A 26,155-nucleotide genomic window follows, 5' to 3' on the forward strand; every position below is an offset into this window, starting at 1 on the left:
AAAAAAGCCTATGAAAAAGGTACCAGGGGCATCTCATGGGGCCCCCTACTGACCCCGGGCCCTCGGGCAGTGCCCGAGTTTCCAAATGGTCAGTCCGCCCCTGATCCAAGGAGATCCATCCATCAACCATCCAACGTCTTGTAGGAAAATATCCTAAAACGTATCTGTTGATGTCCCATCTGTGACCTAACCTCCCAAGTCTCTTGTAGTCCTCTACCACCATATGCATCTGGTCAGTAACACTCCTATTTCCTGTGGCCCCAGCGTAAGAGCCAGATTAGTCCCCTGAGAACCTTCTGACACATTGTGGTGCTGGAGGGATTGAGCTTGGATCTCCAGGAACATGGCAGATGTGTGGTGTGGAGAACGGCGACCTCTCTCCATCATCCTCACCTTGTGGGTGACCACTGTGATGTCCCTGGTGACAAAAGAAGGTATGTTGGCTGTTTGGGTGGTGGAGGGGGTTTCTGATTCATGAAGTTTTTACGACCAAAGCCACAAAAGTATTGACACATCCAAGGAGATCCATCCATCATCCATCCAACGTCTTGTAGGATCTTAAAACGTATCTGTTGATGTCCCATCTGTGACCTAACCTCCCAAGTCTCTTGTAGTTCTCTACCACCATATGCATGTGGCCAGTAACACTCCTATATTACAGCACCCCTACTCTGGATATAGGAGTGCAGGGGGGCACAGAAGGCAGCAGCATTGTCAGTCTGGGGGGAGGGGAGTGTTAGATGGACTAGCAGATTTATATACACTAACACACAAGGGCGGACTGACAACACATGGGGCCCCCGGGCAATAGGGGATCATGGGGTCCCTGTGTCCTTGCCCAAACTCAAAAAAGCCTATGAAAAAGGTACCAGGGGCATCTCATGGGGCCCCCTACTGACCCCAGGCCCTCGGGCAGTGCCCGGGTTTCCAAATGGTCAGTCCGCCCCTGCTAACACAGTAAAGCCAAAACACAACCTCACACTTTAATAAAAGCTGATTATTGTAAGCACCCCTATAAGTAGTTTTTCTTAACCCTGTAACTGCTACATCTGCAGGACAGCTTGTTCTGTTGAAAAACAACAGACTTACTGGCAGGATCACCAAGGGAAAATATAGGAAAGAAAGCCTAAAAAAGGGAAACTAAGGATTGGCAAACTGCAATATAATAAATGTTTGCTGAATGCTAAAGTGACAACAATGTTGCAATGACAGATCATGTAACCTGGTGTTGTCCATTTATTTTCCAGACCTGCAGCTCATGTCCAGAGACCGGGACATCCCTCATTGCTTCTCCCGGAACTTCATGAAGATCACATGTTACTGGGGGGCCGAGGAGCTGGAGACGGGACGCGATGTGACCTGTGGATTTTATTACTCCTATGAAGAGTGAGTCATATTCCATCATTTACAGAACTATTTACTAATCCCCCAGGTAAAGCACTGTATGGCACTGCCTTGCTGATAGAGTAAGCTGGGGCTTGTAGTTCCTTGACAGTTCTAGAGCAGTGGTCCTCAACCACTGGGCTGTGGTCTACTGCCTCTCTCCCAGGTCTCCAGCCAGCTGCAGATCCCACAGTGCCTCCTAGCTCACATAGTGCCCCTCACCTCCCATAGTGGTCCACAGTGCCCCCAGGCCCACTGAGAGCCCTCAGCCCCCACAGTTCCCCCAAGCCCACTGAGAGCCCTCAGCCCCTACAGTGTCCCTGGGCCCATTGAGAACCCTCAGTCTCCACAGTGCCCCCGGGCCCACTGAGAGCCCTCAACTCCCACAGTGCCCCCAGGCCCATTGAGAGCCCTCAGCCTCCACAGTGCCCATATGCCCATTGAGAGCCCACAGTCTTCAAAGTCCCTCCCAGGCCCACTGAGAGCGCTCAGCCTCCACAGTGCCCCCAGGCCCACTGAGAGCCCTCAGCCTCCAGAGTGCCCCCAGGCCCACTGAGAGCCCTCGGCCCCCACAGTGCCCCCCAGGCCCACTGAGAGCCCTCAGCCTCCACAGTGCCCCCATGCTAGGGTTGCCACTTCATCCCTTTAAAACCGAACACAAATTAATGACACAGGTTCTGAGCCTAAATGAATGCAGATAAGGCACTAAGTGAGTTTAATTACCAACTCAATCAGCCCCAGAACCTGTGTAATTATTATGTGTTTGGGTTTAAAGGGATGAGGTGGCAACCCTACTCCATGCCCACTGAGAGCCCCAGCCTCCAAAGCTCCCCAGGCTCACTGGGAGCCCTCAGCCTCTACAGTGCATTTCAGGCCCACTGGGAGCCCCCAGCCTCAAAAGCCCCCCCCCCCAGGCTCACTGGGAGCCCTCAGCCTCTACAGTGCATTCCAGGCCCACTGAGAGCCCCCAGCCTCCAAAGTCTCTCCCCAGGCTCACTGTGAGCTCTCAGTCTACACAGTGCCTCCCAGGCCCACTGAGAGCTCTCAGCCTCCTTAATGCCCCCAGACCCACTGAGAGCCCTCAGCCCCCAAAGTGCCCCAAGCCCACTAAGAGCCCTCAGCCCCACAGTTCCCCTTGACACACTGGGAGCCCTCAGCCCCCACAGTGCCCCCCAGGCCCACTGACAGGCCTCAGCCCCCACAGTGCCCCCTGGCACACTAAGAGCCCTCAGCTCCCACAGTGCCCCCTGCCACACTGAGAGCCCCCAGCCTCCAAAGCACCCCCCCTCCCAGGCCCACTGAGAGCTCTCAGCCTCTGCAGTGCCCTCAGGCCCACTGACAGCCCTCAGCTTCCTCAGTGCCCCCAGGTCCACTGAGAGTCCTCAGCCTGTAAAGTCCCCCCCTAGGCCCACTGAAAACCCTCAGCCTCCACAATGCCCCAAGGCCCACTGACAGCCCTCCGCCTCCACAGTGCTCCCAGGCCCACTGAGAGCCCTCAGCCTGCAAAGTCCCCCCCCCCCGCAGGCCCACTGACAGCCCTCAGCCTCCACAGTGCCCCCAGACATTGAGTGCCCTCAGCCTGCAAAGTTCTCCCCAGGCCCACTGGGAGCTCTCAGCCTCCACAGTTCCCCAGACCCACTGACAGCCCAAGGTGTCCCCCAGCCTGCTGCAGAGTCTCCATCCCTCCACAGTGCTCTCACACATTGTCCCACGGTGTCCACAGTACTTCCCAGCCCCCTTTAGAAACCTCATCACCTACAGGGCCACCAAATCTGCTGAAGAGTCCCCTAATATCCCCCCCCATCCCCTGCAGTAACACCCTGCTCCATCCAGAGTCTTACTCTGATTTCACTGCATACTGTGAGCTTCTCACAATGTGAATTAGAAGCTGCAGCAAGGCAGATAGAGCTCTGCATCATTTCCTGGCTAGAGGACGTCCAGCATCATCTATCGCTTTCCTCCCCAGACTGACTGTCCTTGGCCCCACCCCTTCCATTCATGGGATTGTTGTTCTTTCAATCATAGAAACTCTGTATCAGAGGTGGGTGTTTCCTATGCAAATACATCCTGCCTAGGAACGCCCACTCCTCCAGACTGACACCCACACATCAAGGCATTTTGATATTTGCATAACCCCTCCCAAGAGCCAGCCCACTGCTTTCATCAGGAATGAGGGCTCTTGAGAGGAGTACTGAGGCAGGGTGCTGTGCTGCTTTCAGGAAGCGGTGTACATCACCCTGCCAGCCCCTCCCACCAGCCATGATCTGCCTGCACTGCATAGAGAAACACAGAGATATAATGATGACACTACTAGAGCTAAGATAAGATATGTCATGAACACAGAAAGTTAAACATGTTATTAGAATGTTGATGAGGGGGGGAGGGAACCAAGGAAGGCAAAATAAATGCATATTAAACTTCACTTTAACCATTTCCTGCTTTATCTACAACCAAAAAGAATAGTTTGGGTCGGAGTTTCAATGTAATATTGGAACAGATCAGTTTTCGGGTTTTTCTTTGTTTCTGTAGAGTTTCTGTTCTCCGCAGAGAGCCCGAGGTGAAATGTGACATCACCATCCAAAACAGGAGCCCCGTGCTGTACGTGTGTGAGCATGATGACGTCCGCCTGTTCAATTACCTCCATGTGTTAATCAGGGATAAGAGTAACAATCAGATCCTGCACAAGCGCACCATCCAGGTGGAGATGCTCGGTAAGGAAGCGCTATCATGTACGTAACAAGGAACACTTCCCTGTGGTAGGATTGTTAGGAATTGCGAAGGATTCAGAGTCTCCTGGGACCATACAACCATGGCGAGAGTTGGAACCCCTGTGGGTTGTTTTAGTTTGCCATCTGTCTCCCCTTTTAGAGATTTCTCTTCACTTCCATTCCCAGTTCAACAAAGGGAAATCTCTGAAAAGTGAGAGGACAGTCAAAGGTGTCTCCATTGGAAGGTAGCCCTTCACCTCCTATTCCGGTGACAATGGTGACCCTTAGAGTTTCCCATCACTATGATAACAGACAGGGTGGCATGGGTGCCTGCTGGAGACTCAAGGATCATGGCAGGTGCATGGTTGGGAGACAGCCCAAGATCGATAACCAATGACGAAGAGTTGACACGTGCTTCCAAGGTGGGTAAAAGATGAGGAACCCAGCACCCAACTGGAGTGAGGCTAAGACCACAGAGAAGTAGCAAAGTATGGTTTTGGAAAGCACAGGTGAGGTCAGGCAACAGGGCTGGGTTGATGCCAATTACGCAGAGGTCCAAGGCAAGGCTGGCAGTACAGCAGTTGGGAAACAGATCAGGAACCATTGATCCAGGTTGGCAGGGGAGGACTGAACCTCTGGGCAGGAGGGCATTGGCTCCCAGGGCCAGTACTCATAGGTACTCTGGTGGCCTTGAGTAGAGATACTTCACCATTCCCACCTTGATCAATGTGGACCCTCATTCAATACCCCTAACTACCCTGTTTAGACCTGAAATCACCATGCATGGCAGGGGGAAGTCCTCCAGCACCAACGTTTTTTTTGCAACCTTGAGATGTCATGTGACAGAGAATGCCAAAAGCCATAAAGAAAACTGATGTTGGAAGATGTGAAGGTGTGTCACCATCCAAACCGCGTCCTTTAGAAGCACCCACCTTTCATTGTGAACCTTGATAATGCAGACCCATGGTACAATCTGCATGGTTCACGCTTCCATCAAGAAATGGCCAACGGGCTGTAGTGTCCTCAGTGGATGAAGGTTTCTAGTCCTCCCTTTGCAGGTTGGTAACAGGCATAGCACCCCCCCCCCAGATTAGAATAGAACAAAATAAAATAAAATAGAAAGAATATAGCCATCTTTTGAATTTCGAATTTTTAAAAGAATAGAATAAAATAGAAAGAACATAGACTTCTTCTGAAATTCAAATGTCGAGATAGATAGATAGATAGATAGAATAAGAAAAAAATATAATAGAATAGAAAAGAATGGAATAAAACTGAATATTAATAGAATAGAATAGAAAATAAAAAAATAGAATAGATTAGAATAGAAAAAAATTGAAAGAATATAGCCATCTTCAGAAATTCAAATTTCGAATAGAATAAAACTGTAAGAATATAGCCGTCTTTCGAAAATCGAATTTTGAATAGAATAGAATAGAGTAAAATAGATAATTCTGTATCTGCCACCCCTCTCTGCCAATCCCTCCACTGGCCTCCACTCAGTGTCCTCCATCCCTCTCTGCCAATCCCTCCACTGGCCTCCACTCAGTGTCCTCCACCCCTCTCTGCCAATCCCTCCACTGGCCTCCACTCAGTGTCCTCCATCCCTCTCTGCCAATCCCTCCACTGGCCTCCACTCAGTGTCCTCCACCCCTCTTTGCCAATCCCTCCACTGAACACCACTCAGTGTCCTCCACCCCTCTTTGCCAATCCCTCCACTGGCCTCCACTCAGTGTCCTCCACCCCTCTTTGCCAATCCCTCCACTGGCCTCCACTCAGTGTCCTCCACCCCTCTTTGCCAATCCCTCCACTGGCTCCCAGTTGCCCAACAGATAAAATGCAAAACATTAACAATCACATATAAAGCCATATATAACTCCGCCCCAAATTACATCACCGATCTTGTCTCCAAATATCACCCAAACCGTCCTCTCCGCTCCTCACAAGACCTCCGGCTCTCTAGCTCCCTTGTCTCCTCCTCCCATGCTCATCTCCAGGACTTCTCCAGAGCTTCCCCCATCCTTTGGAACTCTCTACCCCAATTTATCAGACTATCGCCTACTCTGCTCAGTTTTAGGCGATCTCTGAAAACCGATCTCTTCAGAGAAGCCTATCCTGCCTGTCACGTTCATTCACCCACACGCCACGCCCACAGCGACTAGCTAACCAAGGCGCGCACGTGCGGCCGTGACTTGGGGTAAGAAGAAATGAAGGGGACTTAACTTTGAATATATAAAACCGTATATAAGACCGGCCGTGATATACTTTCACAGCCCACACTACCTCTTGGCCACCACCGGAGGGAGACACCACTCCAATCCAGCTGGTCGACCACACACTGGCAGATACAAATCTCACATACAATCTGGTGCACTAATTAGAGTTGAGGAGCAGCTTAGCAATCGCACACCCTTCTAGGATCCCTCCAGCTATCCTACAAGCCAGGACCCTGGTGTTAATCACTCTTTCACTGTCCACACCCCCCCACACCAGACACACCACAAACGGTAGCCTGCCACCACCCAACAGTTTATCCGCAGAACGGTCTGTTTGGACACCCCACACACACAGTTCTCCGTCTGGCAGATCTGTTACCTTTACAATCTGCACGCAATCTGCCAACACGCAGCGCAATTGCGTACAGATTGGCAATGAGCTTGACCGAGCATATAAAGACACTAACATACAATACAATCTAATCTCTCCGGAGATATGAGCCCGAGCTTAAATACACAGAAGTCACTTATTAATTTTAAGATTTAATATCCTGAAAGTGAGCGGTGCATAAAATATGTACAAAGTATAAAAAGTTACAGAAATACAAAAAATACAAGAAGACACACAAATGACTATTCACTATAAAATAAAAGAGAATAAAAAACAGAAATAAAACTTTTACCAAGATTTACCCTGCGACTGGAGCAAGTCAGGGAGAATCAGCAATCCGTCAGTCAATCGAACTGGCTCCATACGAATCACAATGTCCAAATGTCAGGGTCCTCAATTTATGGGAATATGGACGTGGGCTGGACATTAGTCCTTGGCCAATCGACTCTGGGGGGGTGTTTCTGTACCCGCCCACAGGATGTTCTGGGTGTTGATATGCCCGAAGCCGATTGGACCAAGACCGGTTTGAATCACCAAGTTGGAGATTGAATTTTCGACACCAGCGCATCAGTCCGATCGCGACAGTAACAATCACTGTTCCGCTGTCGCACTCCAGCGCCACATAACCATTTCCTGCATTTTTCTGGCATTCTACATAGGCCACAAATATAGTTTTTATATGCCGATGTAGCCTACAGAGTGTCCAATCAGAAGAAAGTGTTTTCATCTCTCTGCAACTAATATTGTAGCTTTTATGAGGGATGAAACATACTCCTTTGGTCTATGTATATACATTTAGAGCTCCCTAGACAGATCGGAGCCCCCCTGGTGTCATGAAGCCGAAACGTCTGCGTTTCTCTTTTAAACTTCAGGAAGATGGCAAAGTCTGATTATATATAGGTGACAAAATCTTATTAGCACCCAGGTGCCGCTTCCATCCTGAGGAAGCAAGGTCCCTTCAGATGCTAATTGGTGACCATCTGTCTCTGTGTACCTATGACTGAATATTTCTTTAATGATAAGGACTGAACTAAATTTATGATTACATGTTGCTACAGATCACATTTCAGTTACTCAAATCTGTGCATTTATGTCACACTGCCCTCAGCTAATAATGGAATCGTCTATTCCTCCTACCAGTCCAGGACTGCACATGGTGATGGAAGGCTTGGATGCAGCTGCTCGGCCATGGAAACCCATTCCATGAAGCTCTCTACGCACTGTTGTTGGGCTCATCTGAAGGCCACACCAAGTTTGGAGATCTTTAGCTATTGACTCTGCAGACAGTTGGTGACTTCTGCGCACTGTGCTCTTCAGCATGCGCTGACCCCGCCCTGTCATGTGACATGGCCTACCACTTGGTGGCTGAGTTGCTGTTCCCAGTTGCTTCCACTTTGTTATAATCCCACTAACAGTTGAGCGTGGAATATTTAGTAGCCAGGAAATGTCACAGATGGACTTATTGCCCAGGTGGCCACCTATCACGGGACCACGCTTGGAGCCACTGAACTCCTGAGAGCGACCCATTCTTTCACCAATGTTTGTAGAAGCAGTCTGCATGCCTAGGGGCTTGATTGTATACACCTGTGGCCATGGAGGGGATTGGAACACCCAAATCCAATGATTTGGAGGGCGGGGCCAATGCTTTTGGCAATATAGAGTATGTTAAGGGCCCACATAGGGGGCTGCCTAGCCTCACCTTTGCCGGACAGTAGAGTTTTCCTGACATCAGCTCTAGTCACAAATCAAAAATCCAGCTTTCCGCCCACCCGCTCTATCTTCATTTAGTACTTAACGCATCAACATTGTATTTTTGGTAATATCCTCCAAGCCGTGCAAAAGAACAAACTGTAACTTCATCACATTTAGAAGAAACATTTCTACTGACCTGTGTGCATTTGTAGGAATATTCCCATATCCTGGTAATATCGGGGTTACCTGGGATGAGAGCAGAGACCAGATCCGTGTGAAGTGGGACCCTCCAGAATTTGAATTCCCGTTTGTTCTGCAGTACGAGGTTCAGTATTGGTCGGAGGATTCTGAAGACAAACAGCAAAAGGTGATTTTTAACATTTCTTCGTTATTTTTTTTATACATTGTTTTTTTTTTAAATTTCTCCCCGGGTCACAGCCGGGCGTAATAATTAAATATAATAATAATTGATAGAATAACATATTATATCTCTGAGCAGATTGTGCAGGAAGACGAAGTAAAACTGTCTCAGCTGAAGCCGGACCTGCTCTACCACTTCCGCGTGCGCACGTCTCTGACGAGTGAGAATGCCATCTGGGGGCCGTGGTCAGAGGTGATATCATTCCACAGTCCGGGATATTCAGGTATGAATTGCATCGCTATAAAGCCGAATTCCCACCACATTTCTTTTTTTTTAGTTTTGAAGAGAGGTGGGAGGGAGTTACAGGATCTGTCAGATTTGACATTTCTGTCTGTGTCCCCATGGAGGAGATTTCTCTTCGCTTTCTATCGCTGTGACACCGGGAAGGGTGGTTGTCACTGGGACAGGAAGGCAGAGACTCCATAAAAACATTGTCAGAGGTTCTAGTTCCACCTGCAGCCTGGGGGCCGCATGCAGCGCTCTGGCACTGTTTGTGTGACCCGGTGGACCCTACACACACTAATCCATGTTTGCTTATTACCCTATTATAGCAATGATGTCTCGCAGTCTTGTGTAATGTGCCTCCAGCCTATGAAGCATTTACCTACCAGTCTCCAACAACCCATCATGTCTGCAGTCTCTGACCATCTCCTGTATCGTGTCTGCAGTCTCTGACCATCTCTTGTATCACATCCACAGTCTCTGACCGTCTCTTGTATCATGTCTGCAGTCTCTGACCATCTCTTGTATCATGTCTGCAATCTCTGACGGTCTCTTGTATTATGTCTGCAGTCTCTGACGGTCTCTTGTATCATGTCTGCAGTCTCTGACTGTCTCTTGTATCATGTCTGTAGTCTCTGACCGTCTCTTGTATCATGTTTGCAATCTCTGACCATCTCTTGTATTACGTCTGCAGTCTCTGACCATGTCCTGTATAATGTCTGCAGTCTCTGACCATCTATTGTATCACATCAACAGTCTTTGACCATCTCGTGTCATTTCCACCATCTCTGACCATCTCTTGTATCATGTCTGCAGTCTCTGACCATCTCCTGTATCATGTCTGCATTCTCTGACCATCTCTTGTATCACATCCACAGTCTCTGACCCTCTTTTGTATCATGTCTGCAATCTCTGACTGTCTCTTGTATCATGTCTGCAGTCTCTGACTGTCTCTTGTATCATGTTTGCAATCTCTGACCATCTCTTGTATTACGTCTGCAGTCTCTGACCATCTACTGTTTCATGTCTGCAGTCTCTGACCATCTCTTGTATCATGTCTGCAATCTCTGACTGGCTCTTGTATCACGTCTGCAGTCTCTGACCATGTCCTGTATAATGTCTGCAGTCTCTGACTGTCTCCTGTATCATGTCTGCAGTCTCTGACCGTCTCTTGTATCATGTTTGCAATCTCTGACCATCTCCTGTATTATGTCTGCAGTCTCTGACCATCTCTTGTATTACGTCTGCAGTCTCTCTCTTGTATTATGTCTGCAGTCTCTGACCATCTCCTGTATCGTGTCTGCAGTCTCTGACCATCTCTTGTATCACATCCACAGTCTCTGACCATCTCTTGTATCATGGCCGCAGTCTCTGACCATCTCTTGTATCATGGCCGCAGTCTCTGACCATCTCTTGTATCATGGCCGCAGTCTCTGACCATCTCTTGTATAATGGCCGCAGTCTCTGACCATCTCTTGTGTCATGCCCAAATGCTTGGATTATATCCTGCTGCCTCTGATATTGAGTAATTCCTTAATTTTAGATGAAGCCTTTTGGTTATGTTAAGGGCCACATTTGAGGCCCCTCATCTCAAGAAATTTGGCCACCGTGGTTCTGTTTGTGCAAAAGATTCCTCAGACTGTTTCACTGACTCACTGTGTTCTCTTCTCAGACATCGACGGGTTGAAATGCTTCACTTCTGACCTGACCCTTGTGTGCTGTCAATGGAAGACGGACAATGATTGGTCATCCCAGCAAGTCTTCTATAAATACAGGTGTGGGGGGGGTGACTGCACTGACATTAATGAAGATACAGATCTACAAACCCACAAACCGGGTTAAAATGAAACTAAATTCTGGTTTTAAAAAAAAAATTCTAAAGTGGCTATGTTTGGGGTAGGTGGCTATGTTTGGGGTAGGTGGCTATGTTTGGATGGGTGGCCATATTTGGAGTGGGGGGCTACATTTGGGATGGGGGGCAACGTTTGGGAAGGGTAGTTATGTGTGGAGTAGGTGGCTACGTTTGGGGTGGTTGGCTATGTTTGGATGGATAGCTAAATGTGGAGTGGGGGGGCTACATTTTTGATGGGTGGCTACGTTTTGGGATGGGTGGTTATGATTGGGATGGGTAGCTATGTTTGGAGTGGATGGCTATGTTTGAGATGGATACCTATGTTTGGAATGGGTGGCTACGTTTGGGGTGGGCGGCTAGTGGCTATATTTGGGTGGCTGGTTATGTTTGGGATGGGTGGCTACATTTGGGATGGGTGGCTACATTTGGAGTGGGGGGGCTACGTTTGGGATGGGTGGCTATGTTTAGGGTGGGTGGTTATGTTTTGGATGGGTAGCTAGGTTTGGAGTGGATGGCTACGTTTGCGATGGGTGGTTTTGTTTGGAATGGGGGCTATGCTTGGGATGGGTAGCTACTTTTGGAGTTGATGGCTTCGTTTGGGATGAGTGGCTTTGTTTGAAATGGGTGGCTACGTTTTGAATGGGTGGCTACGTTTGGGATGGGTGGCAACATTTGGGAAGAGTGGCTACGTTTGGGTTGGGTAGCTACGTTTGGGGTGGGTGACTACGTTTGGGGTGGGCTGCTGTTTGAGATGGGTGGCTATGTTTGGAGTAGGGTGGGTGATTACATTTGGAATGGGTGGCTAAGCTTGGGGTGCATGACTACATTTGGGATGGGTGGCTACATTTGGGATGGGTGGTTATGTTTGGGATGGGTGGCTACGTTTGGGATGAGTGGCTACATTTGGGATGGGTGGCTACGTTTGGGATGAGTGGCTACATTTGGGATGGGTGGCTACATTTGGGGTGGGTGGCTATGTTTGGAATGGGTGGCTATGCTTAGGATTGGTAGCTACTTTTGGAATTGATGGCTTCGTTTGGGATGGGTGGCTACGTTTGGGATGGGTGACTACATTTGGGATGGGTGGCTATGTTTGGGATGGGTGGCTATGCTTGGGGTGGGTGAACTACGTTTGGGGTAGGGGGGGCGGTTACTTTTGGAATGAGTGGCTAAGCTTGGGGTGCGTGACTACATTTGGGATGGGTGGATACATTTGGGATGGATGGCTACACTTGGGATGGGTGGCTACACTTGGGATGGGTGGCTACACTTGGGATGGGTGGCTACATTTATTCTCCATGGTCCCACTGTATGTAGGAACATAGCCATCCTCTCTCGCTCACTCCCAAGATGGACTATGGCCATGGGATGTGTAGTGTGATTCAGCAGTGTACAGGACTACAACCAACATTCGCAGCTAGTTTCAAGCAAACAGAAATGGGGGTGAAAAGGAGAGGTTTGGTAGCTCACAGAGGATGGAACAAGCAGAAAAACACAGTAAGAAACAAACTGATGAAAAATAGTTTACAGGGCAGTAAGTAGAGGATGTGTAGGGATTATTTTGGGAGAATAAAGATATCGTTTAGTGTCACCTTAAGTCTTAACCTCAGCTATAGAGTTTTTATAAGTAAGCTTTTTATTTCCCTCTGTGACCACACTGGGGAGATTTTTCCTCACTTCCTGTCCCTATGACACCAGTGAGGGTGGGGGTTGTTGTCAACGGGACAGGAAAGTACAATCAAGAGGGAGACAGATGGTAATAACAAAAATCCAATGGCTCCAATGATTTCCCATTATAGAAATAGAACCTTTGCCTGGACTCCAGATATCTGAATCAATGGAAATAGGGTTGTTTCCGGTAGCACTTACCTCCAGCGTCTTCAAATATAAATAAATGGCACGCTATGGCCAAAGGCTTGTGGTCACCTGACCATCATATGGTTAAAGGAAATGAGGCGCACACCAATGAATTCAGCTAGTTTTACACACCGAGTATTTTCCCCATTCGCACATTCGATCTGCAGAGAATATAGCCTGAGAACATTCGACTTTGCTCCATTCACGCAGAATTCATTCACATGCAGTTCCATTGGATGAACAGCGATGCACTTTTTTTATTTAAATGATTTTTTTTCTCATTGTGCGATTTGATTTTTATCCCATTATTTTCTCTATGGAATGCACTAAATCATTGTGTGATCTTCACGTAGTGAAGCCGAATGGAAGAGCTGCAAGCAAGCGGTCATGGTTGAAGGCTGCAACTGTGCCTTCCTGGCCAGAAATGACAGTGCGGCCTCCCTAAAAATTCAAATATCATCCGTGATTGGGCATTGGAGCATCTGCTACCCGAAGCCTTTCTGGATCCACTATGTGGGTAAGTAGCTATAGTAAGTGTGCCGCATGGTGGAGAAAACGTGAGGAACGCACAGTGCTGGTATACAATATTCATTGAACATACACTATATTGCCCGCAGTATTGGGTCGACCGGCCTTTCCGTGCACATGACCTTTAATGGCCCCCCAGTCTTAGTCCGTAGGGTTCAATATTGAGTTGGCCCCGCCCTTTGCAGCTATAACAGCTTCAACTCTTCTGGGAAGGCCGTCCACAAGGTTTAGGAGGGTGTCTATGGGAAGGTTGGACCATTCTTCCAGAAGCACATTTGTCAGGTCAGGCACTGATGTCGGGGGAGGAGGCCTGGATCGCAGTCTCCGCTCTAATTCATCCCAAAGGTGTTCTATGGGGTTGAGGTCAGGACTCTGTGCAGGCCAATCAAGTTCCTCCACCCCAAACTGGCTCCTCCATGTGTTTATGGACCTTGCTTTGTGCACTGGTGCGCAGTCATGTTGGAATAGGAAGGGGCCATCCCCAAACTCCTCCCACAAAATTGGGAGCATGAAATTGTCCAAAATGTCTTGGTTTGCTGACACCTGAAGAGTTCCCTTCACTGGAACTAGGGGGCCAAGCCCAACCCTTGAGGAACAACCCCACACCATAATCCCCCCTCCACCAAACTTTACACTTGGCACAATGCAGTTAGGCAAGTACCGTTCTCCTGGCCACCGCCAAACCCAGACACGTCCATTGGATTGCCAGACAGACAAGCGTGATTGGTCATTCCAGAGAACGTGTCTCCTCTGCTGTAGAGTCCAGTGGCTACATGCTTTACACCACAACATCTGACGCTTTGCATTGCACTTGGTGATGGAAGGCTTGGATGCAGCTACTCAGCCATGGAAACCCATTCCATGAAGCTCTCTACGCACTGTTGTTGGGCTCATCTGAAGGCCACACCAAGTTTGGAGGTCTTTAGCTATTGACTCTGCAGACAGTTGGTGACTTCTGCGCACTGTGTGCTTCAGCATGCGCTGACCCCGCCCTGTCATGTGACGTGGCCTACCACTTGGTGACTGAGTTGCTGTTTTTCCCAGTTGCTTCCACTTTGTTATAATCCCACTAACAGTTGAACGTGGAATATTTAGTAGCCAGGAAATGTCACGGATGGACTTATTGCCCAGGTGACCACCTATCACGGGACCACGCTTGGAGTCACTGAGCTCCTGAGAGCGACCCATTCTCTCACAAATGTTTGTAGAAGCAGTCTGCATGCCTAGGGACTTGATTGTATACACCTGGGGCCATGGAGGGGATTGGAACACCTGAATCACATGATATGGAGGGGATTGGAGCACCTGAATCACATGATATGGAGGGGATTGGAGCACCTGAATCACATGATATGGAGGGCGGGGCCCAATACTTTTGGCATTATAGTGTATGTTCTAATGTTAAGATAGCCCCATCCTTCTTCAAAGTACAAGGGATACCCAGAGGAGGATGCTACCTCTAAGTTAAACCTGCCTCAATTATATATACTGCATGTCCCAGATTGGGAGCTCAGATAGTCTGAGGTTGGGAGCCATTGTTGGCAGAAGCACCTTGAAGCTGTAAAATGACCTAAAAAATATTTGTAAATGTGTGCAACAAAAACCTCTGAGCTTCCCATCTGTTGTTGCTCCAGGGAATATCCAATACACCAGTGATGGGACCAGGGGCAGACTGACAACTCATGGGGCCCCCGGGCAATAGGGGATCATGGGGCCCCTGTGTCCTTGCCCAATCTCAAAAAAGCCTATGAAAAAGGTACCAGGGGCATCTCATGGGGCCCCCTACTGACCCTGGGCCCTCGGGCAGTGCCTGAGTTTCCAAATGGTCAGTCCGCCCCTGGATGGGACACTATTCCTCCCACTGACACCAATAATAAAGCACTAATCCTCCCACTAACATCAGTGACAAAGCACTATTCCTTCCACTGACACCAACAATAAGGCTATTCCTTCTACTGACACCAATGATGGGGCACTATTCCTTCCACTGACACCAACAATAAGGCTATTCCTTCTACTGATACCAATGATGGGGCACTATACCTCCCAGTGACACCAATAATGAAGCACTATTCCTTCCACTGACACCAACAATGGAGCACTATTTCTCGCACTGACACCAATAATGGGGCACTATTCCTCCCACTGACACCAATAATGGGGCACTACTCCTGCCACTGACATTAAAAATGGAGCCATTCCTTCCACTGAAACCAATGATGGGGCACTATTCCTCCCACTGACACCAATGATGGGACACTATTCCTCCCACTGACATCAATGATGGGGCACTATTCCTCCCACTGACACCATGATGGGGCACTATTCCTCCCACTGATACCAATGATGGGGCACTATTCCTCCCACTGACATCAATGATGGGGCACTATTCCTCCCACTGACACCAATGATGGGGCACTATTTCTTCCACTGACACCAATGATGGGACGCTATTCCTCCCACTGACACCAATGATGGGGCACTATTCCTCCCACTGACACCAATGATGGGGCACTATTTCTTCCACTGACACCAATGATGGGGCACTATTCCTCCCACTGATACCAATGATGGGGCACTATTCCTCCCACTGACACCAATGATGGGGCACTATTCCTCCCACTGATACCAATGATGGGACACTATTCCTCCCACTGACACCAATGATGGGGCATTATTTCTCCCACTAATACCAATGATGGGGCACTATTCCTCCCACTGATACCAATGATGGGGCACTATTCCTCCCACTGACACCAATGATGGGGCACTATTCCTTCCACTGACACCAATGATTGGGCACTATTTCTTCCACTAACACCAATGATGGGGCACTATTCCTCCCACTGACACCAATGATGGGGCACTATTCCTCCCACTGATACCAATGATGGGGCACTATTCCTCCCACTGACACCAATGATGGGGCACTATTCCTCCCACTGACACCAATGATGGGGCATTGTTCCTCCCATTAATACTAATGATGCTAAGGAATGTTTGTTTAGTGCACTGCCGTATCCATGCATGATTCATTTATGCTAGTTATAGAATAATTTGAGCGGCTGCTATTTTTTCTTTGTCACGAACAAACCTGCCGCTGTTGTGTGTGAACGCAGTGCTCCCACCAGTACCAGAACTGCAGGTCCATCAGCTGCCTGGGAACATGCTGGCTCTCAACTGGTCAAGCCCTCTGCTGCAGCTGGAGGAACACCTGATGTACCAGATCCGATTCTCGCAGGACGGGGAGAAGACATGGACGGTACGGTATGAGAAGTCGCTGTGATAGAAAGACGTTTGGAACAAAAATGTGAATCTGCGGATAAAACTTCCCAAAGAGATGGTAGATGATCACAATTATGGGCGACTCCCCTAAAATGATAAAACAACCGGGGTCTTTTTGTAGAACTCAGACAGAAGGAGCTTACCCCCTTCCAGTCCGGACACTTTCCCCCCCTTCCTGTCTGGACGCTTTCACCCCCTTCCAGTCCGGACGCTTTCACCCCCTTCCAGTCCGGACGCTTTCCCCCCCTTCCAGTCCAGACGCTTTCACCCCCTTCCAGTCCGGACACTTTCACCCCCTTCCAGTCCGGACACTTTCACCCCCTTCCAGTCCGGACACTTTCACCCCCTTCCAGTCCGGACACTTTCCCCCCCTTCCAGTCCGGACACTTTCACCCCCTTCCAGTCCGGACACTTTCACCCCCTTCCAGTCCGGACACTTTCACCCCCTTCCAGTCCGGACACTTTCCCCCCCTTCCAGTCCGGACACTTTCCCCCCCTTCCAGTCCGGACACTTTCCCCCCCTTCCAGTCCGGACACTTTCACCCCCTTCCAGTCCGGACGCTTTCCACCCCCTTCCAGTCCGGACGCTTTCCACCCCCTTCCAGTCCGGACACTTTCCCCCCCTTCCAGTCCGGACACTTTCCCCCCCTTCCAGTCCGGACGCTTTCCACCCCCTTCCAGTCCGGACACTTTCCCCCCTTCCAGTCCGGACACTTACACCCCCCTTCCTGTCCTGACACTTTCACCCCCCTTCCTGTCCGGACACTTTCACCCCCCTTCCTGTCCGGACACTTTCACCCCCTTCTTGTCCGGACACTTTCACCCCCCTTCTTGTCCGGACACTTTCACCCCCCTTCCAGTCCAGACACTTTCCCCCCCTTCCTGTCCGGACACTTACACCCCCCTTCCTGTCCGGACACTTACACCCCCCTTCCTGTCCGGACACTTTCACCCCCTTCCTGTCCGGACACTTTCACCCCCCTTCCTGTCCAGGCCAATTCCCAGCTTTCAGCGCAATCACACTTTGAATGACAATTGCGCAGTCATGCAACACTGTACACATATGAATTTTTTAACATTTTTTTGAAACAGATAAAGCTTTATTTTGGTGGTATTTATGCTATGTAAATGAAAAAGTCCAAAAGTTTTTCTTATAAAATTTTGCAAATAGATAGTATTTCATCTCAAATCTTGGCCAAAATGTATTCCATTATCTTTTTAGTAAAAATAAAAAAAACCCAAAATAGTTTATAACCAAAAATTATAATTTTTAACCATTAGCCGCCTGGCCAATGGCCGTTTGGCGGCTTCAAAAGTGCTTCTGCACTCCGGGTGCACGCCATTTGGCGTGCTCCCGCACATGCGCAGTTTGCGCTAATGCAGAGCGGCGCAGCGGCGCGATCTGTCACCGGCCGTGTACCTCGGACATGGCCGATGACATATCTGAGTACCGGCCCCCGTTGCAGGTACCATGTGACCTGCTGTAACCAATCACAGCAGGTCACATGACAGTTGTATACAATGGATGGCTTCATTCATTCATTCAAGTTGGCAAAATGTCTAAAAATTGCCTAAAATTTGTATAGAAGCCAGCGGGGGGATCAGCCTGTCTTTTAGTTACACAAACCCACAGGTCTTCATTGTGCACCATTACGACCTTCTAGCCACCAGCGTCCTGACAACCAATGACATCATCAGTTGATAAGGAGGATGTCAGCTGCCTGCACAGCATCCTAGTTTGACCCTCCCCCACCCCTCTCCATCAGCGCTGGGGTCACATTAGCTCAGTGATGGATAAAAACTGAGGGAGAGGAGAAACATTGGAATACTAGTCAGTACCAGTGTGCAAAAGTATATTTGCTTTGGAAAAATAAATCCCCTCTAATGTTGGGTGTCCTACATGTGTGGATGTAGCTGCGGTATATAAAATGATTAGAATAGTTTTTCACATTTTAGAATGGGGTGCCTCGGGAATGTCCATGATTTTAAAGGGTGCCTTGACTGAAAAAAAGGTTGAGAAATACTGTCTTAGAGTAAGGTGTCATGGCATTTCCGATCAAGTTCACAGCCCTTCCATCCAATTAGAAAGACTTAGTGCCAGTTCACACTCCATGCGTTTCAGTTGCTTTTTTTCTGCATCCAAAATGTACAGAAAGTAGGTGATATGGTTGTCAATGTCATAGTTCACATCAGTGCTTGCAACCAGGGAAGTATTTACCACAAGGCAAACAAGGCACTTGCCTAGGGTGGCATTTTTCAGGGGGGGGGGGGAAGCACCTCCCCCCCAGAAGAAGGGATGAAAGAAGGGACACATGCTCCATTTGAACCAGGTGGGATCCGAGAGAAGCTGCTTGATAGTGTATGTAGAGCCCGACTCTCATTCCTGGGGATGTCCGGAGATGAAGATGAGTGTCTCTCTATCACGGGGGGGGCATAGCAGAAGGCTCTCCCAGGTGGGGGGCAGGGGTGTTGTTGGTCAGTGTCAAGCTTTCTCTACGAGAGGGGCAAGGGGGGGATGTTGGTCGGTGTACGTGGGGGCGGACGATTTTTGTGTCGCCTAGGGCAGCAAAAAATCTAAATACACCAATGCTTGCAGCTCCGGTGTGTTCCGGTTGCAGAAAAAAAAAAGTAGAACAGGCTGCATTTTTCCTACTCAGAACTGTACTGGAATGCGGTAAAACGCATAAAAAAACGCACCAGAATGCACCAAAAACGCACTGCAATGCACATGTCCTTATTTACATTGAAGAAAAAGAGAGGGGGAAAAATGAACCGGAAAGCGTCAAAAACGCATCAAAAACACGCGGAACGTATCAATTGCGCATGCAGAAACTCATCCGGACCTCATCTGGACTGCGTTTTGATAATGTGAACCGACCTTTAAAGTGGCTGTAAAGTCTGAAGGTTTTTGCATTCTATACATGAAAGTAAAAATCCTTCTGTGTGTTGCTCCCCCTGCACCCCCCCCCCAATACTCACTTGTCCCCTCTCAATCCTCGGTTATCCTAGGTCTCTCCCTCCTCATTGGCTGTCAATCACATTGGCTGTCAATCACAGCCAGTGAGCCAATGAGGAGAGAATGGGGGCGGGGGCAAGCCACTGCTTTATGTGTCTTATGGCCGTAAAGATCGGGGCTCGGGAGTGAGCATGCACCAGTACCCCCATAGCAAACAGTTTGGTATTGGGGTCACTGGTCAAGTAGAAGGAGCATCGGTTGAGGACCCGAGAAGAAGAGGATCGAGGCTGCTCTCTGCAGAACTATTACACAGAGCAGGTAGGTATGGTGTGAATATCACTTTAAAGTAGAACTCAAAGCACATTTTTAAAAATTTTATTTTAAATAGAATAAGGAAGGGTTATACCCCCTCCCCACTGGAGAAATTTCCCTTCACTTCCTGTCCAATAGTCACAACAGGAAGTGAGAGAAAATCCCTCCAAAAGTAGAGACTCTCTGGTTGTCACCAGAACTCGTGTCTCCATTGGATGATTTCCTCATTATTTCTGATCTGGTGACAACCCATTGTTTGGGGTTTTCTTTCACTCTTGGTAATAATGGTCACCAGGACAAGTAGAGAGGGTAACATTGTTCATAAACATCGCTCAGACGCGAGATAGAGAGATACAAAGTAACATTCTTTATAAACATCGATCAGACGGGATATAGAGAGATACAAAGTAACATTCTTTATAAACATCGATCAGACGGGATATAGAGAGATACAAAGTAACATTGTTTATAAACATTGATCAGACGGGAGATAGAGAGATACAAAGTAACATCATTTATAAACATTGATCAGACGGGAGATAGAGAGATACAAAGTAACATTGTTCATAAATATCGCTCAGACGCGAGATAGAGAGATACAAAGTAACATTGTTTATAAACATTGATCAGACGGGAGATAGAGAGATACAAAGTAACATTGTTCATAAACATCGCTCAGACGCGAGATAGAGAGATACAAAGTAACATTGTTTATAAACATCGATCAGACAGGAGATAGAGAGATACAAAGTAACATTGTTTATAAACATCGATCAGACTGGAGACAGAGAGATACAAAGTAACATTGTTTATAAACGTCGATCAGACGGGATATAGAGAGATACAAAGTAACATTGTTTATAAACAAAACAGGAGACCAGCTTCTAAATATTTAACCCTTTGTTCTAACGATATACAATGGGCAAATCTAGTTTACAACTGATAATGAGATCTGTCAGCACAGCACAAATGGGGATAATTATGGCAAACACAGCTTCAATGTACTAGGGTGGTGCACTGTAAGCAGAGACTCAGAAATTCCTGTTGTCTATCAGATTCTGCAGGTCCCGGCTGGAGTCCGAAACAAGACGCTGTCCGTAGTTGCAGGAACAAGCTATGTCTTCCAGCTGAGGGCAGTACCGAATTCAGACAGAATCCAGGGCTTCTGGAGTGACTGGTCAGCCAGAATCAACATCAATATTCCCTCCAGTACAGGTGAGATACTTGTGGCAAGCCATTATATGCCTGTAAAGGGGTGTTAGACCAGTTCCTAGTTTGACCATTAGGTGGTGCCCTCCCCCAAGTAATAAATAGTGGGTTGGGTTTAGGAGTGACTCAGAGCGAAGGGAAGGGAAGAGAGGAGAGAGTCGTGTCGCTGACTAGGGGGGGGGGGGGTGATAATGAAAGCAACTGCCATTTCCCCTGATGGGGGAATACCTAGGAGTCCTGATTCCTGAGAACAACTTAAAGTGGTTGTAAACCCTTCCATATACCCAGTGAAGGGACTGGTCCCAGGGCCGTGCTACCATTAGGCAGCTGCCTAGGGTGCACTGCCGTCTAGGGGCTGCAGCCACAATCACTGGTTTCCCTATTCTACGCCGTGACCAGATCTAGGGGGGTGCTGGGATGGGCCTTGGGGGGATTTGGGTAAGGTGGGAGGATTTTATGCTGGGAAGGGTAATTTGGAGGGGGTTTGGCTAGAATAGAAGTTTGGGGGAATTTGTCTTAGGTGGGGGGATTAAAGGAAGAAGATTGATGCTGGGAGGGGGGATTTGTGTTAGGAAAGAGGATTGGGAGGGGGGATTTGTGCTAGGAGTGAGGATCGGGGAAATTTGTGTTAGGGGAGTGGATTGAGGAGGGAGAATTTGTGCTAGGAGAGGTGATTGAAAGGATTTGTGTCAGGAAAGAGGATTGGGGAGGGGGGATTTATGCTAGGAGGGGGGATTGAGGGGGGGTTTGTGCTAGGAGGGGGGATTGAGGGGGGGGGGTTGATGTGCTAGAAGGGAGGATGGGGGGGGGGTTTGTGCAAGGAGAGGGGATTGGGGGTGTGTGCTAGGAGGGGGAATTGGGGGGGATTTATGCTAGGAGGGGGGATTTGTGCTAGAAGAGGGGATTGAGAGGATTTGTGTTAGGAAAGAAGATTGGGGAGGGGGGATTTGTGCTAGAAGAGGGGATTGAGAGGATTTGTGTTAGGAAAGAAGATTGGGGAGGGGGGATTTGTGCTAGGGGGGGATTGGGGGGGTTGTGCTAGAAGGGGGGATTGGGGGGGAGGGGTCATGCTACAAGGGGGGATTGGAGGGTTTGTTTTAGAAGGGAGGATTAGGGGTGTGTGCTAGAAGGGGGAATTTGGGGAGGAATTTGTGCTAGGAAAGGGGGATGGGGAGATTTTTGTTAGGAGGGGGATGGGGTTGTGCTGTGCTAGGGGAGGAGATTGGGAGTGGATGTGCTAGAAGGGGGGATTTGGGTGGAGAGGAGGGATTTGTGCTGGGAAGGGTAATTTGGAGGGGGTTGTGCTAGGAGGTGGAATTGGGCGGATTTATGTTTGGAGGGGAAATTTGGGGGAGAAGATTTGTGCTAGGGTGGACAATTTGAGAGGATGTGTGCTAGAAGGCATGAAGCAGAACTATAGGTAAAGTTTTCAATTTGTTTTTTTTGGGGGGGGGGGGTGCAAGTAGCTGGTCTTGCCTAGGACCCCGCCTACATCCAATGCCAAATGCAGACTTTACACAGGATCTCTCAGCTCTGAAAAGCAGGGGGCGGGGATCTGCAGTTACACACTGTGCAGGAGCTCTGAGAGCTGATTGGTGGAAAGAGACACCCCCCCCCTCTACACAGCTCACAGGAACAGAGCTGAGGCTGTCAATCTGCTGGAGGTCCCTCCCCCTGTCACCATTTTTCTCTTGGTGTCAGGAGAGCTCATCAGAAGTTACTCATGGAGATAGCAGAGGAAGAAGGCAGCAGACAGAAATGACACTCAGTGCTCTGGATTGAGACAAGTACACACTATAGAGGGATATGCTTTGTTCATATTTCATGTCTGAGGTTCACAACCACTTTAAAAGGGGTCATCACTAAAGATGCCCACCCTGGGAGGAAACTACCAGCCTCTGCTGAACAGGGAAGAAGTTGCATCCCTTGTGGTTTGACTAGTAAAGCATTGAACACCAACTGGTCCCACCTCTGGTTTCGTGGGTGGCCTATCCCAAAACGGGTACCCGGCTCAGCCAGGGAGGAAGAGGGGAGAGGTGTCACGTCAAGGGACTGCGCATGTTTTTGATGAACTGGTAACTTTAATGCTCCCTCAGGGGCCCCACACTAACGTGGAACTTGGGCAGGAGGCCTTTCAGTGGTACCCAGAGATGCAACATTGTACCGACCCTTTCTTGGCCTACAAACATATTAACGGCATCCCTAGATCTCCAATATGTGTTTGTAAATATTTACATTTTCCCTCTTGAGTTATTATAATAATATAGATTTGACTGTTTTTTGACATTTGACTTTTGTTTTCTATTATTTTCTTGTCTTCTCTCCCTGTTAGCACAGAAATGTTGGGCTTTTAGGCCGTCCAAACTCTAGCTGAGCTCAGGGCTGAAAACGGACATTCAGATTGTCCTGTAGAAGTGATATGCAAACCCACCCGGGACTCTAGGAATGTTTGTGATGGTAGGTGGCCTCAGCCAGAGCTGCCCACTGACGCGTTTTGCCACATCTCCAATGTGTTTCGGCCTGCCCACCAGGGTTTGGTCACAGAGGTAACCAAGGCCCCTGTCATGTACCTGACCCGAGGCTGCAATAGAGAGAGGGCTCCCCCTACGGCTAAGTGCAGTGCGCCCCTAGAGGTGGAAACAGGAGGTGCAGTCCCCAAGGAAGAACAGGTTGCCAGTGGTGTTGCTGCTTGGAAATGCCTGATGAGATGGAACCCGTGGGTGCTCCAGTTGCAGGATGCGTTTCTCCAGAGAACACGTAGATCCCGGAGGATGGGTACAGTAGTAGAGTTGACAGTAGCCAGAGCCAGGATCAATATGGAACAGCAGAGAATAGCAACGTTAGGATCAAGCCGGGGTCATAAACAGAGCAGCAGCAGACAGGAGCGAGGTCAGGATCAAGCCGGGGTCATAAACAGAGCAGCAGACAGGAGCGAGGTCGGGATCAAGCCGGGGTCATACACAGAGCAGCAGCAGACAGGAGCGAGGTCAGGATCAAGCCGGGGTCATAAACAGAGCAGCAGACAGGAGCGAGGTCAGGATCAAGCCGGGGTCATAAACAGAGCAGCAGACAGGAGCAAGGTCAGGATCAAGCCGGGGTCATAAACAGAGCAGCAGCAGACAGGAGCGAGGTCGGGATCAAGCCAGGGTCATAAACAGAGCAGCAGACAGGAGCAATGTCAGGATCAAGCCGGGGTCATACACAGAGCAGCAGCAGACAGGAGCGAGGTCAGGATCAAGCCGGGGTCATAAACAGAGCAGCAGACAGGAGCAATGTCAGGATCAAGCCGGGGTCATAGAGCAGCAAACAGGAGCAATGTCGGGATCAAGCCGGGGTCATAGAGCAGCAAACAGGAGCAATGTCAGGATCAAGCCGGGGTCATAAACAAAGCAGCAGACAGGAGCAATGTCAGGATCAAGCCGGGGTCATACACAGAGCAGCAGACAGGAGCAATGTCAGGATCAAGCCGGGGTCATAAACAGAGCAGCAGACAGGAGAGAGGTCAGGATCAAGCCGGGGTCATAGAGCAGCAAACAGGAGCGAGGTCAGGATCAAGCCGGGGTCATAAACAAAGCAGCAGACAGGAACAATGTCAGGATCAAGCCGGGGTCATAAACAGAGCAGCAGACAGGAGCAAGGTCAGGATCAAGCCAGGTCAGTAATGGGTAATCAGCAGGAACAGGAGGGGCTGACAATAATCCAGCAATCACTGAGCAGAGCTGCAGTCCTTATAAAGGCCACTGAGTGTCAGCAATTAGTGCACCCTGCATGTTCTGGTGTGTTTTCGCGCACAGGAATGTTTTAAAATGTGTCGCCCGCCTATGCGCATACGCACTTCTTTGCGTGAATTGGCGTGGCCATATTGTGCATTGGCACATTTGCCCGGGCTTCCTCGTCTTTTCCTCTGACAGCCCCCTGGTGGGCAGGGTGAAGCGTGTCAGACAGGGGCGGACTGACAACTCATGGGGCCCCCGGGCAATAGGGGATCATGGGGCCCCTGTGTCCTTGCGCAAACTCAAAAAAGCCTATGAAAAAGGTACCAGGGGCATCTCATGGGGCCCCCTACTGACCCTGGGCCCTCAGGCAGTGCCCGAGTTTCCAAATGGTCAGTCCGCCCCTGGTGTCAGAGGCCATGGCCGGAGCAGTGCTGGCTGAGGCCACATACCATCACTAACATTCCTAGAGCCCCGGTCAGCTTGAGCGGCATCTCACTTCTACATGCCTCACACTTCTGCATCAGTGGATGGATGCCGGCTCTCACATCCTAACACTGCCAGGGCAAACTTTCACCACCGCCTTAGGGGGGGCGCTATAAGCGTTACGTGACTCTACTCAGATTGTTGAGTCTCCTCCAGAGGCCCGGAGTGTCAGTTATTAGCCCAGAGGCCAGCTTGCCTTGCAGCCTTATATGTTATTGGTTTATTATATGTTGTTGATTGCTATGTTGGTTTACTGCAGGGTGGATTATATTGGCAGTCTGTCTATGTCTCCTCATCCTGGCAATTATATTGTGTGTGTGCTGTAAGTTCCCAGTTGTATACAGGTGAGCAAAACTTCCTACGATGACATTCTTACATTTTAATGGCCAACACAGGGCTGCTATTAGAAACCATGGGGCCCCATTCAGCCAACCTGACAGGGCCCCCAGAAAATTTTTTTTTTTTTACTAGGCTTCTGTTATGAACCAATCAACCAATTATGAACCAGTACCAATCACTCATTGTGTTCATTTAGGAAAGGAAAATGCTGATAAATGTGACATATTTACTGGACTCCATTCTTCATCCTAAAAGAACTAATTGTGTGCTTGCAGCTGCCGATGGGAAGGAGAGGAGGGAAGCCGGCAGCACTGCCGTGGGCAGCAGAGGCAAATGTATGGTACACAGGGAGGGTGATGGGAGCTTGGATAGAAGGCTATGTTTTGGTCGCATGACCACTAAAGTGTTAGGCTGTGGAAAAGGGGTACCACCAGTCCCCCTGTGCATGGCCCAGGCCAGAAGGGGGGCCCAGGCATCTGGGTGGGCATGGAGGGAGATTGGTGCAGCGGGGGGTGGCAATTACTGGAACCAATCCCCTGTAGGGCTCTCTCTGCAGCAGCTGAAAGCCAGCGGGAGGGAGAGGAG

General features: G+C 49.1%; 1 protein-coding gene across 1 annotated transcript in view; it reads left to right on the forward strand.

The window, feature by feature from the left end:
* The first annotated feature begins 343 nt into the window (after nucleotides 1–343).
* MPL (MPL proto-oncogene, thrombopoietin receptor) overlaps nucleotides 344–26,155 on the forward strand; it is a 35,940-nt gene continuing 10,128 nt past the window's right edge. Inside the window, exons 1-11 of the mRNA XM_089660288.1 lie at nucleotides 344–434; nucleotides 1,248–1,386; nucleotides 3,931–4,094; nucleotides 4,252–4,302; nucleotides 8,603–8,757; nucleotides 8,890–9,034; nucleotides 10,706–10,808; nucleotides 13,096–13,259; nucleotides 16,390–16,532; nucleotides 20,879–21,038; nucleotides 25,491–25,575. Of these exons, the coding sequence (XP_089516414.1) occupies nucleotides 344–434; nucleotides 1,248–1,386; nucleotides 3,931–4,094; nucleotides 4,252–4,302; nucleotides 8,603–8,757; nucleotides 8,890–9,034; nucleotides 10,706–10,808; nucleotides 13,096–13,259; nucleotides 16,390–16,532; nucleotides 20,879–21,038; nucleotides 25,491–25,575 (1,400 nt within the window). The remainder of the gene's footprint in view (nucleotides 435–1,247; nucleotides 1,387–3,930; nucleotides 4,095–4,251; nucleotides 4,303–8,602; nucleotides 8,758–8,889; nucleotides 9,035–10,705; nucleotides 10,809–13,095; nucleotides 13,260–16,389; nucleotides 16,533–20,878; nucleotides 21,039–25,490; nucleotides 25,576–26,155) is intronic.

This window comes from Staurois parvus, unplaced genomic scaffold (genome assembly GCF_062004578.1).
Source record: "Staurois parvus isolate SC_StPar_1 unplaced genomic scaffold, SC_StPar_1.0 ptg001221l, whole genome shotgun sequence".
NCBI classification, from domain to species: Eukaryota; Metazoa; Chordata; class Amphibia; order Anura; family Ranidae; genus Staurois; species Staurois parvus.